At 43.0% G+C, this 16,920-nt stretch overlaps 2 protein-coding genes across 2 annotated transcripts; both read right to left on the reverse strand.

Annotated features, from left to right (window-relative positions):
* Positions 1-421: 421 nt before the first annotated feature.
* LOC137291534 (inactive pancreatic lipase-related protein 1-like) lies at positions 422-5,880 on the reverse strand. Its single transcript, XM_067822901.1, has 9 exons — positions 5,724-5,880; positions 5,028-5,491; positions 4,616-4,847; positions 3,660-3,878; positions 3,060-3,163; positions 2,711-2,840; positions 2,026-2,140; positions 1,075-1,254; positions 422-667 (listed from the first exon to the last, which is right to left on the reverse strand). The coding sequence occupies exons 1-9, from the start codon at positions 5,761-5,763 to the stop codon at positions 586-588; spliced, it is 1,566 nt and encodes a 521-aa protein (XP_067679002.1). The 5' UTR covers positions 5,764-5,880; the 3' UTR covers positions 422-585.
* A 1,850-nt stretch (positions 5,881-7,730) lies between these two features.
* On the reverse strand, positions 7,731-16,769 carry LOC137290502 (pancreatic lipase-related protein 2-like). Its single transcript, XM_067821482.1, has 9 exons — positions 16,570-16,769; positions 12,841-13,160; positions 11,269-11,500; positions 10,254-10,475; positions 9,849-9,940; positions 9,384-9,513; positions 8,852-8,966; positions 8,564-8,743; positions 7,731-7,868 (listed from the first exon to the last, which is right to left on the reverse strand). The coding sequence occupies exons 1-9, from the start codon at positions 16,610-16,612 to the stop codon at positions 7,787-7,789; spliced, it is 1,416 nt and encodes a 471-aa protein (XP_067677583.1). The 5' UTR covers positions 16,613-16,769; the 3' UTR covers positions 7,731-7,786.
* Positions 16,770-16,920: the final 151 nt, after the last annotated feature.

A 16,920-nucleotide genomic window follows, 5' to 3' on the forward strand; every position in this document is an offset into this window, starting at 1 on the left:
TGAGTCTTAGCACAAAAACCTCCACTGAAGAACAATTATGCCTGACAAATATGTATATATTTTGTGATCACCCTGGTTTGGACGGCTATCTGATACGTGATACTACTTTTGTCTGCCCCCACAGTGGCGATATCCGCGCTGAAACCACACGGGAACCATCCTAGAAGGATAATTGTACGGCGCAAGGGTGATAAGTGTTTGTATGTGTGCCCTAGGTCACAATCCAACTCCACAGAGACAGATACGAGACAGAAATTAAAGCAATCAGATAAATATTCATGAGACATGTCTCTTACACAACAGATAAGTGGACGTTTCTCGGGGTTTCGTGATACTGCCTCCAGTAGTTTGGCGCCGCTGGGGTCTGTCCTCGACATGTCGTCTTACTAATCTTTATGCACAAATATCTGTGTAATGACAATCGAAGATTCCTTGGTTATAGTGTAAACCAAGCATTTAATCAATTCATCATTACATTGCATGATATTGCTCTGTCAAGGTTTACTTTAGATACTCCCAAAGCGCGTTCCGTACAACTGTTATATTTACTACACGTTTCTACATACGAGTGTATGTGTGTATATATCAGCACGTGGTCTTGTTTGTGACATCCGTCTTGACCGGCGCTTTGTCTGGCAGTGTCTGTCCTCTAAGACAAGCAAGGTACCTGAAGAATAAAAGCATAACCGTCATAAAGCATAACCGTCATAAAGCATAACCGTCATAAAGCCATTGGGTTAGTTCATGATCAAGAAACAGATGTATTACATTTCACAGCCCGTCAAATGACCTTTGACATCATTTCTGTCTACCAGTTTAACAACGTTTTAAATTCATATCTGCAGAGGAAAGTGCATTTTATGCCCGACCTGAAAATTCTTAAAAAGAATTATTTCCTTGTTTCACAAACGTCTCCACACAGGAAGATATCTTTCTTTGGTTTGATGAGCGCTCGCTGTAACCCCAAGACACACATATGTGGAAAGATTTCATTAACCTTTATTTCATAAAGGTTTCTGTATAAACTTAATGTAATGTAAAATAGTGTAATGTACTGATCGTGAGGATACTTACGAGTAGCCATTTTCACCGGAAGTAACCTTTACACTTTTGAGTTCAAATGTATCCTCTCCGTCGCCGAACCAGAATCCGGAGTGTTTGATGTATTTAACCTCCACAGCAGAAACGTCTCCTATCTCATTCTTGGCGACAACAATGTGCAATACTGTTGATTTCGGGGTCAACTTGATATCCCTACAACAAATAGTTTAGTTTATCTAAACCTTCACCCCACTCCAGGTCGAGATGTAATTGAAAATGAAAAATTTGTATTTACTGTTATCATCCATGATAACAGTAAATACTAATTTTTCATTTTCAATTTTCAAGTTCCAACACTTTGGTTTGCTGCAGGAAGGGCGGGAGATTCATGTATATGCTTATTGGTGTACATGTATATTGGTCTAGACATTTCTCGAATAGGAAGCTTTTTAAGAAACTCTCCTCGTGTACATGAGTGTTTTTCACCTTTCCGTCCAAGTCCTAGATAGAAATGCGATTCACAAACAATGAGGTTGGCATACCCACTGTGAATTCAACAAGGCCAACGACGATCACATGCATACAGACGCCTTTGTTCACGAAATACAGAAAACATGGTTGACGAAATACATGCAGCATTGTTGACTAATTCACAAACCAGTGCTGAAGTAATAATTGTTTTCTCAACTCAAAGTGAATTTTATGAAGAGGGGCGACAAATATATGTCCACATCCCAAAGAGACCAAGAGCACCCCGAACACTCTGTGAATAACGATGTTCAATGTAATATTTTAGAGAAACCTCATTATTCTTCAAGGTAACGGTGAAATCACATGAATAAATACATCATGGGCTTGGCGCACAGCAAGGCTGAGGTGTCTCTGAAACTTCCTAACTAATGAGAGTCAGGACAAAGGATGGTTCGGCGTTGTATTATTTAGTGTAGAGTAAATGTGGCCGGCGCTGATGACTTGGTTAGTTACCCCGTGACGGCGATGAACCCGCTGGTTCCCCAATGACCGACCAGATTGAGTATTAGCTGCCCCTGAGTCTCCTTTACGTCATCCCCGGCCTTCAGCTCCACGCCGTAGTGATAGCCTGTTGTACACGATGACTGGTTATAGAAGAGACGTGTTATTGGAGACAAAGCAGTTTACGGCGTACCGGGAACAGTGATGTATTTTAAGCCACTATAGGCAGTGAGCTCACCATAAAACGGAGGCATAGCAGTAAATGGATCAGGTACAGAATTCTTAGCGACGCAGCTATAAGCGCTCATAAAATACCACGTTGAGAGTTATCTACCTTTATATATTGACACTAACACTAATAGACTGACAACCTGAGAGGTGAGTGAGTGAGTGAGTTTAGTTTTACGCCACACTCAGCAATATTCCGACTATATGGCAGCAGTCTGTAAATAATCGAGTTTGGACCAGACAATCCAGTGATCAATAACATGAGCATCGACGTGCACAATTTGGAACCGACGACATGTGTCAACCACCCGATCCCATTAGTCGCCTTTTAAGCGTAGCCGGATGTTTTAGGCCTTCAGCAACCCATGCTTGCCATAAAGTCCGGCTATGCTTGTCGTAAGAGGCGACTATATATATATATATATATATATATATATATATATATATATTGACCAGACAATGGACTGACCACAAAACGGCGACGTTCCACCGGTGTCCAGGAACATGCTTCCACGGGCAGAAAACTGGTCTGCATAATAACCAAACTGGGTGCAACCTCGGGTTCCGCACTTCAGACACAGGCCATTTTTAAAGGTATTCTGTAAAGGTACGCTCTCATTGAAACCTCAAAAGTGAAAGCATACGTTTCTGAGGAATTCTGAAAATAATGGTGTAAAATTGATTTATGTTTCAAGAAAACGTGATCTTTTGTTGCAGGTAATTAATTTTTGGATGTTTGAAGCATACCGTGAAAGTATTTATACAGTAATATCACTTTGAACACATTATCTGTGGTATCACAAAGTATGAGTAGATACATAGTCCATGCAGGGGTAGGCTGTGAACGGGCAGGAAGTGGAGATGGACTCTATGTAATAGTCAGTGGCTCGGACGTTGCTGCAACCTAGCCTGCTGTTTTCGTCTGAAACATGAACGATAAGGTTTTGTTTTGGTATCAATAGATCTTTCCTTTTCTGCTTTCGAGACCAGCCTGAACACATTTACACATGGGACCTTGTGGACTGGAGACTGATTTCAGTACCATGTCTTGGTCCCGGTGACAGCTAGACAGTTGCTGTGTAATTATAATATATTTTGCTAGATTAAGAATTGCAAACTATGGAAGAATGAGTGATGCTAAAATACAAATAAGGAAATTTGACTTCAGTTATTTGACGTTTACATTTCGTTTCGCTTTCTTTTGCCTTTCAGCATATTGCCAGATATTTCAACATCACCTGTAACGTTGAATGGCTATAATGAGTATATCTGGATTACAGATTATGATAGTGTTACGCTGAAGACTGTATTAATACACCCTATACCTTATACCTCATACAGGACCACACATATTTTCACTGATATAATTCCTCAAACGTGTACGTGTCTGTTTTCGGGTTTAACCGATTATCAAATACCTTTGTCTGTCAACATTTGCCCCAGTGCAGCCAGTGCTGTAGTCGGACATCCGGGCTGTACCTTGCCGCCATTCACATAGAAATCTACGTCACCCAAAGCTAATTTCTGACCTAGGAAGCCGCCATTTGTATGGGTGACGTCAACAAATATGGCGTCCGCCTTGTCCAACTTTAGAATATCTGGTGCATGATCATAATTGGGTCCCGTGGGATCCAGCCCTAGCAAAATGAAAATGTCACTGTTTACATCTTCATCATTCAAGATATCGACAGCACGAAAAGTGTTTGTTGCCTACAGGACTTGAAAATAATGTAGTCGTGTATGTGTAAATCGTATATCTTGGTATTATTTACACACTCTTGGGTAATTCATGTATGTTTATTATGAACTATATGGAATGCTCTCCCATTTGATCTCTAATCAACTTCAACGCTAAGCTGTTTCTAGAATCATCTTAAGACCTACCTCAGTCCACATGTATATATATGAAATCTGTTAACGCTGTGAGCACACCTTTGTGTGGAGTTTAGCGCAATACAAGAACCCATATTAATAATATTATTATTTTTAATAATTATCGTTGTCTAGCACATATTGTTCTGTGTATTTATGAGGACTGTAACGATAAATTGTGTACCCATTGGTACGAGAGGTGATGCACCTTCGACGCCCACCATAGACACAGACTCGTAACAATAAAATGTTATGTTCTGGCATTTTAACAGGAATATACGTTTTAAAAAAGTCAAACACGAGCTGAAGTTAAAGACGAAACAGCCTACACTATTGACTACCTTTTGGTGAATATACCGAAATGACATCACTCCATGCATCGTCTCCCGTCCCAGAGAAATGCAAACAAGAAAGATTTGAGAGCTACGCATTTTATACAAAGTGAGCCACAATTAACCCTTGTTATCAATTAACCTCAGTTGTTATCAGTTAATCCTTTTACCGCTTATTCTCGCAATGACGCCGCTCATCAGCCAACCAGTATAACCCGCTATGTGAGCACCTAAACCATGTCCAATCAGATGAACGTCCTTCGTCTTAAGCCCCGCCTCTGCCAGCATTTCTAACACGAGTTTTAGCTGTATTCCAACCAATCTTGTGTTAGCAACAGCCTGGTCGTAATCTCCCGCAACTGCACCTTGTCTCCAGTCGACTATGATAACATTCATATCGCCCTAAAAGAAGAAAACTTTGTGTTGAGAACAAATAGATGATGTATTCCAACCACTTATTACAATATCGTTGAAAGGACTTCACGGAGTCTCAAATGCAATGCTTCTTTAAGACTCCCTTTAATGCTCGAAAATTACTGACTTTACAATTTTGCATGTATAGTGTAAATGTTATTTTTTTACCTTTCGTAAGAGAGCATCTTTGCAGTTTTGGACCCATGACGAGTTTCCTCCTCTTTTGTAACCGTGAATTATTATTTTGGTCAGCTTCGCATGGTCAAACCTTGAGCTCGTGACACTGTCCCGGTCGGTGTAGTTGAGATTCTCGTGGTAACCGTTACCAAAACTTCCACGTGTGTATAACCAGAAACCAGTCCCTATAACTTCCGGTGCAACAGGAAGTGCCAAATTTGCTATGTTAAATGGCGGAATGTTATCGAAGCACCCAACATGCGGATAACATACTGTTGTATTCGTGCGCGGATCTGGGGTTGTTGTTGTCGTCGGTGTTGCTGTTTGAGCCGGAACTGTGTTTTTTGGCGAATTCGTTGTCTGTGTCAAAGTGGTTTCCTTTGTCGAAGAGGGTATCTGTATAAACCGTGTTGTCTGTGTGGACAGAGTTGGCGATGTCGCTGCGCTGAATATGACTGAAAGGTGATGTTACAAATTAACATTACACATGACATTACAAATGCTGTTGAATATTAAATGCAAACTATCAAGAACTCTGGCATTAAAAGAAATCGCTTAACAATTAGAGACCAAATACATTCGTAGACTTTTATGAAGGCCTTAAATCCTAGCGTTGAAAGACTTTTTGCACACGTTATCTATAAGCCCTCACTGTGATTAGGTGTGAATCGGTGAGGACAGGCCTACCTGAAGATGTCGCTAGTTGTAGTACAACCACGCTCCACATGTTGCTCAGGTCAACACAGCTCAGGGGCTTATTTGTAATCACAGGTCACTTCTAATTACTTCTGTCTGATAGCAGATAAAGCTATATATACAGAAAGAAGAAACTATCGGTGTCTCTGTCTGATAAGATAACCTACATTATTAACCATACACTTGAAAAACAACCACAACTGTCTTTAAATAGCGAATATGTTCAAAGAATGCAAACCAATATCAAATAAACGAATTACTAGTACTCAAATATTACCATACATATTTGGACACAAAACCAGGGTTACTGTGTCGTGTTTTATACAGAGATGGCAATGTTTAATACTTTGTCGAGCTTACTATTTCCGGTGTCTTACACATGGAAGAGGTTATTCAGTGGGCTGACTGCACCAGTGTTACTAAGCTAGAAGAAGGGTTGCTGTTGTGAATCTTCTTTTGAAGAGCTGACACCAACAGTCCAACCCTCAACCACCATCTTCATTCCAAACTAGCTGAAGTGATTTTAGGTTCAGAGTATTCTCAGTGTGACTAAGATCGGGTATCACAAGACAGTGTTCCCCATTTGCGTAAATGAATGCCCATGATGCCAATCACTGGATTGTCTGAATCAGATTCAGTTTTTCACAAACTGTGGTCATGTAGTTGGAAAATGACCGATAGCGGAGTTAAACAACAATTTCAGTTCTCCGCGAGTGTTCAAGCTACCAACCTACGCAAAGTATGTAGAAGCGCTAGTAAAATATATGCCTCTACTCATCCGGCTTCTTTTGAGTCAACCTGCTAATTGCCTATGCCAATGGCATGAGCCAGTTTTATTTGCGTCTTGTCTCCAAAACCCTACCAGTGAGCGATAGAAATTCACAATGAAGATGTTCCTTCTTTAACTGTCACAGTGTAACGAGGTTTTTTAAAAAAAAATTATATAATCTAGATCACTCTGTAATAGTCGTAAAAGTAACTGATGGTGTAAATATACTTTGCTTCCGAAAGTATTTTGATGACTATAGACAAGGAAAAATCAAGATGACTTGTCCTTCGATGCACATGTATTGTGAATGGGATTTATGCACATCAGGGCAGAAATTTAATCTGCGGATGGGAAAATTGAGACAAGAAAACGTTTCAGGTTGAAATGAAAGTTCCAAGATTGGGCAAACACGTACAGCCAAAGCATAAGATATCACCATTTTAGTTTTGTCTGAAATATTCTCGTCGGATGACCATAGTCAGACATTTCAAGACTTCCTGTTGCATTGCCGAAACAAGTTTCCAATGCCATCATGAGTGAGTGAGCTTTAGTCCAGCAATATCACGACAGGGACTACCAAAAATGAACTTCACACATTGCACCCATGTGGGATGACGGCGAGGGGTTAACACTTTAACCTCTAAGCTATCCTGTAGCAGGAGCTGATTGGTGCACGTCGTATCAGGATCAGTTAAAACGGTTTGGTGTATTCCTCCATCAACATGTCTATCTTGTCCTACGGTGTGAAACAATAGTCCAGATATATCACGACGGGTCAGTGTCAAGTGTAGAGTCGGAGGAAATCAGATCAATACTGATAATCTAAAAACTGAATAAACAAATATGGAATTCGAACCAAACATAAGCGGATCCTGGAGCGAATCCGCACATCGAATCTCAGGAGTTTTTCATGAGGGGCAAATATCGTTCATTCACAGGGGTGTACTCTCCAAGCTAAAGAAACTATAAATGAATATTTTATTGTTTTGAATATCAATAGTTTAGGCGAATTTGAATGGACTGTTTACAGCAATTTGATCCTAGCTACATGGAACAGGGTGATATAAATCCGCCAGCTGCTGCTGATGCTGCTTTACAATACTTCCCCAAAACTGGGAATAGCGATCTCCAAAGGCCAAGTGGTATCACCAACGGTAAATCCAACGTTACACGTTGAGGCAAAGCGTTAAGCGAAACTTACAAACTATACAAATACAATTCGGAAGACATTTTCAACTAAAATATTGCTCCTTTATTTCCATTCGAAGATAAAGAAGCACAATGTTCAGCAGGATGACTTCCCGGACACAGCAGCCTTGACAGCAACGTTCTGTTGCAGGAGACGATTCCCCAAGCAGACCAGGTAGCTAAAGCAAAACATCGTGTTGAAAACATCACGTTGTAAACACTTACTGAACATACTGTGAATCATTGTAACATGTATCAAAAAACGTAATGGCCGAATTAGAGAGTTTGACCAGGATTTGATCTTTAACAAATTGCGAACTGCATGGACAGGACACTGCCTCCGTGGTCGGTAGGATGGAGTTAGTGAGTGAGTGATTAAATGCTGCTTTGAATAGTTATTTCACACGTTGTAGGGAACCCCGAAGTGATTCAGTTCTCAAGCGTTTTCCACTTTGCTGAAACTCACAAATTGCTGTATGTCGCTGACAATGAAACGTAAAGCTACAACAGGATTCCAACCCAGGAATATAGGTTTCACTACAAAGGGATGACAGGAAGTTGTGAACAGCAACCCTAAAGAAGACTGGGTTTCCTTGAGGATATTACTTAGTTCCCAAATGGGAAGGACGGTGATTCGATCCATGGCTACGTCATACCGAAATATAGTAAATAATGGTACTTGTTTTTTCCCTGTCTAGCCCTCCGCATAAAGCGAATAAAGCACACAGTCAGCCAATCATCTAATGCTGTAAGTTAGGGTTCAAGTGTCATTTGGTACCCTTTTTTTAGAACATTTACACTAATAATGCCAGGTTCTAATCAAAACGAGGACAATATTATTCTAGTTTTGAGTATACTTTCTGCCTTATCTCACCTTGACCCATTTTCTCCAGAGACGATCTTGATTTCACCCAAAGCAAAGACATCCTCTCCACCACCAAGCCAGAACCCTGTGAACTTGATGTACTTCACTTCTATGGAAGTTATGTCCCCTACCTCGACAGGGGAGACAACCACCCGGGATACTGTAGATTTGGGTTTCAAAGTTTCGTCCCTACAAAGGAATAAATAAAGTTGTCTGTAGTGAAAACAAAACTTTCGAATGTCGTTAACAGATAAATTCTGGTGTATCAAAATGACTAAACCAGCAGCGTTCTCTGACCCTGTGACTGTGATGAAGCCGCTATCTCCCCACTGTCCGATCAGCCTGATAGCCAACTTCCCCTTCGTCTCCTTAATGCCATCAGGAGACGTCAGCTGTACGCCATAGTTGAAACCTACAACAGACGAGGAGCAAGACCACTACATCCCGATGGTGAGCGAATGTGTCCACCAAACAAACACGCATGAATATTCGCACAGACACACCGAAAAACCAGTGAATGTATGGGAAAGGTAAACACATTAGTCTGATACCAATCTTCGAGTGAATTATCTACTTTCACGTCCAAGTGAATACCGGTATTTTGAATGTTCAATAAATGTGTTTGTTTTCGAATTGTAAATTATACGACTGATTTTTACCAGAATACCTTTAGGGCTGATTTTAACCCAGCTTACTTGGTGTAGTTTTTCCTAATGTCCACGTGAAATACCATGATCTTTTACGCAGTAAATTGACATGCACGCGTCATGACTCAACTAAAGGGGGACAACGCAGCACAAATTACGTCCAGGAAAGTAAGTACAAGTACCACAAAGAGGCGCCTTTGCTCTAGTATTGAAGTACAATGAGCCTCGGGCATTGTAGTCGCTGGCGTGGAACCCGTATTGCGAACAACCTTGCTTCCCGCAAGTCAAGCACCGGCCACTGTTGAAAGTATCCTGTAAAACCAATAACGACTGAACCTCAACATTCATCACTTCTCTTCATGTGCCTGTTTGTTGAATGAAACGCAAGGAATTACAAGCTACATGTAGCACTGGCGCATATTTCCAAGCGACTAAATGAATCTCAAACACAGCAACAGTGTAGTTCTCACTGGTGTAACACTCAGGTTATTATCTCATTGGGACATACAATAACACCACAAGCTTCTTCTAGAATTAGGGGGTCAATATTGTCAACGATCTTGTTCAGAGGAGCAAACAATTAAGTCCACACGTATCAAACAAGAAAAGCAGTAAAACCCCACGCTGTACGCACAAAACATGCTTACATAGTTTGAGCAGGGGTAGGCTGTGAAGGGACAAGTGGTCAGCAGGGACTCAGCGTAAAGAAAGTGAGACCGACCGTGACTGCAGGCCACATCTATAACACAAACGTTGTAACATGCAGGACTCTGTAACCATGAACCATCATCAGTCACTCTGAATCGACAATCTTAATAAATATGAAAACTCGATTGAGATAATGCGACCAAAAAGAAGTTCACGAGAGTTTTCATTTCTACACTTGAGAAAATACAGGGTGACTTTTCAGCACCTGAAATAAACAATTTTCCTTGTGTATTTTCGCAGATGCAAATATGGCATCGGTGGATGGGATAGTGGCAATTGATTGAGGTTGGTGTAAAATAAGATGATTCAAATACACAAATAAATTCCCAATACTATTTTGATACCTCCGCCTCCGAAGAGAGACTGAAGAGTCCCTGAGAAGGAACTTGACGGACACCCGGGCTGGTTCTTGCCACCGTTCACATAAAAGTCCACGTCCCCAGAGGGCGTCGTGATGCCTAAAGTACCGGCATTTGAGTGAGTCACGTCAACAAACACTGCATCAGTCTTATCCAGTCGAACCGCTATTGGTACATCTTTGAAGTTGGGTCCGGCCGGATCCAATCCTGAAATATTGTATCCACAGTCCTTCATATACAGACATCCAAATATTGTTCTCATGGACATTGTTAAGTTTATTCACATTAATGATGGTCCTCCTATCGAACCACATGCAATATCTTTGCATCAGAAATACATCTGACATTTGACTGAACAAAGCCCCAAATGATCCAAGCTCCCATATCCATGAGAATTTGTTAGTGCAAACGTCAGTAAATCCTGACCCACCAAATACATGCAAAGGCTTGTGACCTGCTCACCTGATAAGGAACATATGGCACATATGAAACACAGGAGTGCAGGGTACACCTAAAAACATTATTTGCATGGGACGTCATTTTGTCACTGATGCGTCAGTTTTTGAGAATGTCGTGCTCAATTCCATTATAAGTGTTTTCCAATACTGTATTTCGAAAGCTGAATGACAATTCTTGCTTTTGTTTTTTGTTTAACGCCGTACTTAGCGGTGTTTCAGCAATGTAGCGTAAGAGACAAGCCAATGTTCATCAACATGAGCATCGATCTACACAACGTGGATACGACGTAAGCGAGTCTGACCACCCGATCCTCTTACGTCGAGAACGGATTGCTGCAATTTTGACCAGGATCTCTCGCCTTCAAAGTTATCTTGATCAACAAACAATTTCTAAGTAAGAAATGTCTTAGACTTTCATATCTTGATAAATCTGGATACAGTCACTTCCCCGAATCTGCCAAGTCGGTAACAAGATATGAACCCTGATTCGTGAACATACACCTATCTTTTTCATCCGGACTGTCTACTGGTCAACAACGTACCGCTGATTCGGGCAATTTTGCCGCCCAATCGTCTTCCTGTGTACCCGGAAACATGGGCTCCCAAACTGTGACCAATCAAGTGAACATCGTCCAATCTAAGCCCTGCGCCTATGAGAAGATCAATCAGAGCCTTCAGCTGGGCGCCAACCAATCGTGTGTTGGCGACGGCATGTGCGTAATCCGGAAATGCCGCCCCAATTTCCCAGTCGACAATCAAAACGTTAAAGTTACCCTGAAAGGAGTAATCATATTAGTAAGACTTACTCAGAAATACAAGTATTCACATGTCTGTTTTTCATCTGTCTGAGGAGCTACATTTGATTAGTGATAGGTTAAAATGAGAGGAATAGCAATTATCTGAAAATTCCCTAACGTTTTGATTTTAAGGATTACAACTTTTGTCAAACCTGCACCTTTTGAGAAATTCACTGAACCTTGGATTTTTTTATTTTATGCAACTATGAAAGTGTTTTCTTACGTGCAGATCTAGCTATAATCAGTTTGATCAATCACTATACGACTAACCTGGCCCACACATCTTTCTTTTACTTAAATTGCATTTATGTATGCATGGCGTTTGGACGTTGTAAAAGTAATTTGAGTGTTCAAAAATATTTTAAATTCCGAAAATACCGTTTTTCTGAAAGTGTAGTACGCTAGTACTGACCTAGAGCCGATTTCTGTAGCCTGCTTACTAATAGTATGTACAGTTTCAAAGCGTTCAGTCTGTTGTGTTATTCCAGATTTGCAATGAAATAAACTAGAGTGGGCAAAAAAAGGTGAACACGCTTATTATGATGGATAAAAAGAAATACGTTCATTGTAAATCGCCTTTCATCTGTAAAAATCACTTGGTGTCAATTTCGTACCAGCCAGCGACGTACAGTCTTTGCCTACTGTAACATACGACGACGATGTCCCTGGTTTCCACGCAGGTGACGCCGAACTGTGATACCTGCTGCACGTAGACGTCATAGCACGGTACGTGACTGTCCTATAACCGTTGCCGACGTTTCCGTTGCCGTGGTGCCCGGTACTGCACATGAAGAGTGCGCAGATGGTCGTGGGGTCGTCACGTGTGGTCTGCCTGATCGTGGCCTGTGTTGGGTGCTACCAGTCTGCCTGATCGTGGCCTGTCTTAGGTGCTACCAGTCTGCCTGATCGTGGCCTGTGTTGGGTGCTACCAGTCTGCCTGATCGTGGCCTGTCTTAGGTGCTACCAGTCTGCCTGATCGTGGCCTGTGTTGGGTGCTACCAGTCTGCCTGATCGCGGCCTGTCTTGGGTGCTACCAGTCTGTCTGATCGTGGCCTGTGTTGGGTGCTACCAGTCTGCCTGATCGTGGCCTGTCTTGGGTGCTACCAGTCTGCCTGTAACGCTGGAGCAGCTTGATGATGTTCGTTCGTTGCCCTTGCAATATACATATGGCTGTTGTTGGCCATCTGCCTCATACCTATGGCCCTCTTTCTCTCAGTTGCGCTGTTAGCCGGGGCATAATTTTGCCAAAACGTCAAAATAAAAAGTGTTCACTTTCTTTTGCCCACTAGTTTATAAAGGTTGAATGTCACCACAAACCACTTTCAGAAATGCATCCTTCATCAACTGTACCCAACTTGTATTGCCACCGTTAGCGAAGCCATGTACAATTATTTTAGTCAGTTTCTGAGGTTCAAACTGTGACGCTGTAACACTAGATGGATCGGTGTAGTTGAGTTCGTCATAGTCTTCGGGACCAGTACTTTTACGTGTGTATAGCATGAACCCAGTTCCTAGCGCTTCCGGTGTTATCGGAAGTACTGATGCTGCGTTGTCGAATGGCGGAGAGTTGCTGAAGCATCCGACAACTGGATAACAGACTGTTTTGTTGTCTGATGCGCCGATCCTGTCACTGATAACTGTGGAATGAAAATGGTCAGATACTGTGTCAGCGGGAGTGGATGAGATACTGGATCGGCGGGAGTGGGTAAGATACTGGATCAGCAGGATTGGGTCACATGCTGGGTCAGCGAAATGTGTGAGATACTGGGTCGGCGAAGTGGGTGAGATACTAGTTCAGCGGGAGTGGGTGAGATACTGGGTCAGCGGAAATGTGTCAGATACTGGGTCAGCAAAGTGGGTGAGATACAGGGCTAGCGGGAGTGGGTGAGATACAGCTGAAATAGGTCAGATACAACTCAATACAGCCGAAGTGAGTCAGATACAGCTAGATTTGGTCAGATACAGCTGGAGTGGGTCAGATATTGGGTCAGCGGGAGAGGGTCAGATACAGCTGAAGTGGGTCAGATACAGCGGGAGTAGGTAGATACAGCTGCAGTGAGTCATATACAGCTTCAGTGGGTCATATACAGCTGGAGTGGGTCAGGTACAGCTGGATTGGGTCAGATACAGCTTGAGTGGGTCAGGTACAGCTGGATTGGGTCAGATACAGCTTGAGTGGGTCAGGTACAGCTGGATTGGCTCAGATACAGTTGGAGTGGATCAGATACAGCTGGATTGGCTCAGATACAGTTGGAGTGGATCAGATACAGCTGGAGTGGCTCAGATACTAGGTCAGCTGGAGTGGGTCAGATGGAGCTGGAGTAGGTCAGATACAGCTGAAGTTCGTCAGATACAGCTGGATTTGGTCAAATACAACTGGAGTGGGTCAGATACAGCTGGAGTGGGTCAGATACAGCTGGAGTGGATCAGATACAGCGGAAGAGGGTCAGATACAGCTATAGTGAGTCATATACAGCTGAAGTGGGTCAGATGCAGCTGGAGTGGGTCAGGTACAGCTGGATTGGGTCAGATACAGCGGGACTAGGAGAGATACTGGGTCAGCGGGCGTGAGTCAGATAAAGTAGGAATAGGTGAGATACGGCTGAAGTTCGTCAGATACAACTGGAGTGGATCAGATACAGCAGGAGTAGGTCAGATACAGCTGGAATGGGTCATATACAGCTGATGTGGGTCAGATGCAGCTGGAGTGGGTCAGGTACAGCTGGATTGGGTCAGATACAGCGGGACTAGGCGAGATACTGGGTCAGCGGGCGTGAGTCAGATAAATAGGTGAGGAATAGGTGAGATACGGCTGAAGTTCGTCAGATGCAACTGGAATGGATCAGATACAGCAGGAGTGGGTCCGATAGAGCGGGAGTAGGTCAGATACACCTGGAGTGGGTCATATACAGCTTCAGTGGGTCGGATACAGCTGGATTGGGTCAGATACAGCTGGAGTCGGTCAGATACTGGGTCAGAAGCAGCTGCAGTAGGTCAGATACAGCTGAAGTTCGTGAGATACAGCTGGATTTGGTCAGATACAGCTGGGGTTGGTCATATGCAGTGGAAGTGGGTCAGATACAGCTGCAGTAGGTCAGATACAGCTGAAGTTCGTCAGATACAGCTGGATTTGGTCAGATACAGCTGGGGTTGGTCAGATGCAGTCGAAGAGGGTCAGATACAGCAGGAGTAGGTCAGATACAGCGGGCGTGGGTCAGATACAACTGGAGTAGGTCAGATACAGCTGCAGTGAGTCATATACAGCTGAAACGGGTCAGATGCAGGTGGAGTGGGTTAGGTACAGCTGAATTGGGTCAGATACAGCGGGAGTAGGTGAGATACTGGGTCAGCGGGCGTGGGTCAGATAAAGCAGGAATAGGTGAGATACGGCTGAAGTTCGTCAGACACAACTGGAGTGGATCAGATACAGCAGGAGTGGGTCAGATACACCTGGGGAGTGGATCAGATACAGCAGGAGTCGGTCATATACTGGGTCAGCGGGAATGGGTCAGATACAACTGGAGTGGATCAGATACAGCGGGAGTCGGTCATATATTGGGTCAGCGGGAATGGGTAAGATACAACTGGCGTGGATCAGATACAGCAGGAGTGGATCAGATACAGCGGGAGTGGGTCATATACTGGGTCAGCGGGAATGGGTAAGATACAGCTGATGTGGGTCAGACACAGCGAGAGTGGGTCAGATACAGCGGGAATGGGCCAGATACACCTGGAGAGGGTCAGGTACAGCTGGAGTGGGTCAGATACACCTGGAGAGGGTCAGGTACAGCTGGAGTGGGTCAGATACACCTGGAGAGGGTCAGGTACAGCTGGAGTGGGTCAGATACACCTGGAGAGGGTCAGGTACAGCTGGAGTGGGTCAGATACACCTGGAGAGGGTCAGGTACAGCTGGAGTGGGTCAGATACACCTGGAGAGGGTCAGGTACAGCTGGAGTGGGTCAGATAAAGCCGGATGTCAAGGATGTAAACCATCGTGATAAATATTCAAATATTTTGGATGATCCCACGAAGGTGTTGCATGTGTCAATTACATTTAAACAATGAAGTGAAATCATTTTGAAACTGAGACGGATTCTGCTGGTGGTGATAAGATCATTGGACTTAAGTAGTGAGCGCAGATTGATGCTTATGCTGTTGATCACTGGATGGATTGTCTGTTCCAGACTCGGTTTATTTACAGACCACCGTCATATTGCTGGGTGCGGTGTAAAATTAAAGTCACTCACAGGACGTTCTCACTGTGGGTCTGCCAAATGGACCATTCTTCTGGACGGATTGGTTATGTAACTGCAGAATGATCCCTGTATACGCTAACCTTCTAATTGGAATTGGGTCGTGTTTCAACGGGAATCATATTTTGTTCAAAATGAGTTCAGGATGAGCTTCGACAATGCTCAGAGATTGGGATTCTTTCAAGTTCATGAGCTCATACAGTTTCATACCATCTTCCACTCATAGACTTTTCTGTGTTTGCCCTTATCAGTGATAGTCTTCGTCCAACTTAGCCAAGCATATGATGTTTTGTCGCCAATGAGACCATGTTTGGTGCGTGAGAGGTTTGGAAATAAAGGAAGACGACAAAGTCTTTCACCAATGTTTCGGGGGCGAACTTCAGAATATATTGCTAAACCTTTCGTTACACGAAGACCGACACCAAGTTATGGCTTTTATACCATGGGATTCTGTCAAAGTCTTTGTCATCATTGTTTGTTTTGACATATTAAAGCTCATATACTATATGACTTTTTGAAATCATAACATCATCGATAAATCCAGAGGGGCGTTGTCAAGTGATTGTGTGGAAAGCTCTGGTCACGTGACTGATGGAGGACGGTCATCTGAGAGTGTTTTAAAGAGATACCACTACAAGAGTTAAAGCGTATGTATCTGTGACAAACCTAACACCACCTGCGTTGTTTGTGGATGACACGAACTGAGAATACATACTATTTTGAATGGAGGATCACTATACAGCAGGTCCTCAGCATTTGGAAGGCAGCAGGGCAGCGTATCTTGGCACCTACCTAGCAATGCGCAAAGAGTCAGCCCAGCCTCAAAACACCTCATGGCGGCGACAGCAGAAGTCCAAAAGTCAAACGTCTTGAACAATCTAACGCGACACGTCTAGCTCCGCACTAGAACGTTACCAGCAAACCCTTATCTTGCTGGGTTTTTTTTCCTGACATGGATGTATTCAGATAACAGGTTAAGATCCGGTATATTCTGTTTTACATTGAGCGAATAATGGAATCGCTACACACTGCACAGATTAGTTACTGTGTTACTATACACAGCACCAGTGCAAATCGATCCTATATCAAATATGTTACTTTTCTTTGTATTCTCGTGGTTTAAAGCCCTGTTGTTATTTCAAG

This window comes from Haliotis asinina, chromosome 7 (genome assembly GCF_037392515.1).
Source record: "Haliotis asinina isolate JCU_RB_2024 chromosome 7, JCU_Hal_asi_v2, whole genome shotgun sequence".
NCBI classification, from domain to species: Eukaryota; Metazoa; Mollusca; class Gastropoda; order Lepetellida; family Haliotidae; genus Haliotis; species Haliotis asinina.

Excerpts from the sequence above, each read along its gene's own strand:
- LOC137291534 (XM_067822901.1), bottom strand. The coding sequence starts at position 5,763 with ATGTGGAGCGTGGTTGTACTACAACTAGCGACATCTTCAG. Across the intron at positions 3,879-4,615 it reads CGTCATTGCGAGAATAAGCG|GGCTGGATCCCACGGGACCC; the intron begins GTAAAAGGATTA and ends TCATTTTGCTAG. Across the intron at positions 1,255-2,025 it reads GGGTTCATCGCCGTCACGGG|GGATATCAAGTTGACCCCGA; the intron begins GTAACTAACCAA and ends TATTTGTTGTAG.
- LOC137290502 (XM_067821482.1), bottom strand. The coding sequence starts at position 16,612 with ATGAGGTGTTTTGAGGCTGGGCTGACTCTTTGCGCATTGCTAG. Across the intron at positions 11,501-12,840 it reads AGGATGCATTTCTGAAAGTG|GGTAACTTTAACGTTTTGAT; the intron begins GTTTGTGGTGAC and ends TACTCCTTTCAG. Across the intron at positions 9,514-9,848 it reads CCTACCCCTGCTCAAACTAT|GATACTTTCAACAGTGGCCG; the intron begins GTAAGCATGTTT and ends TTGGTTTTACAG.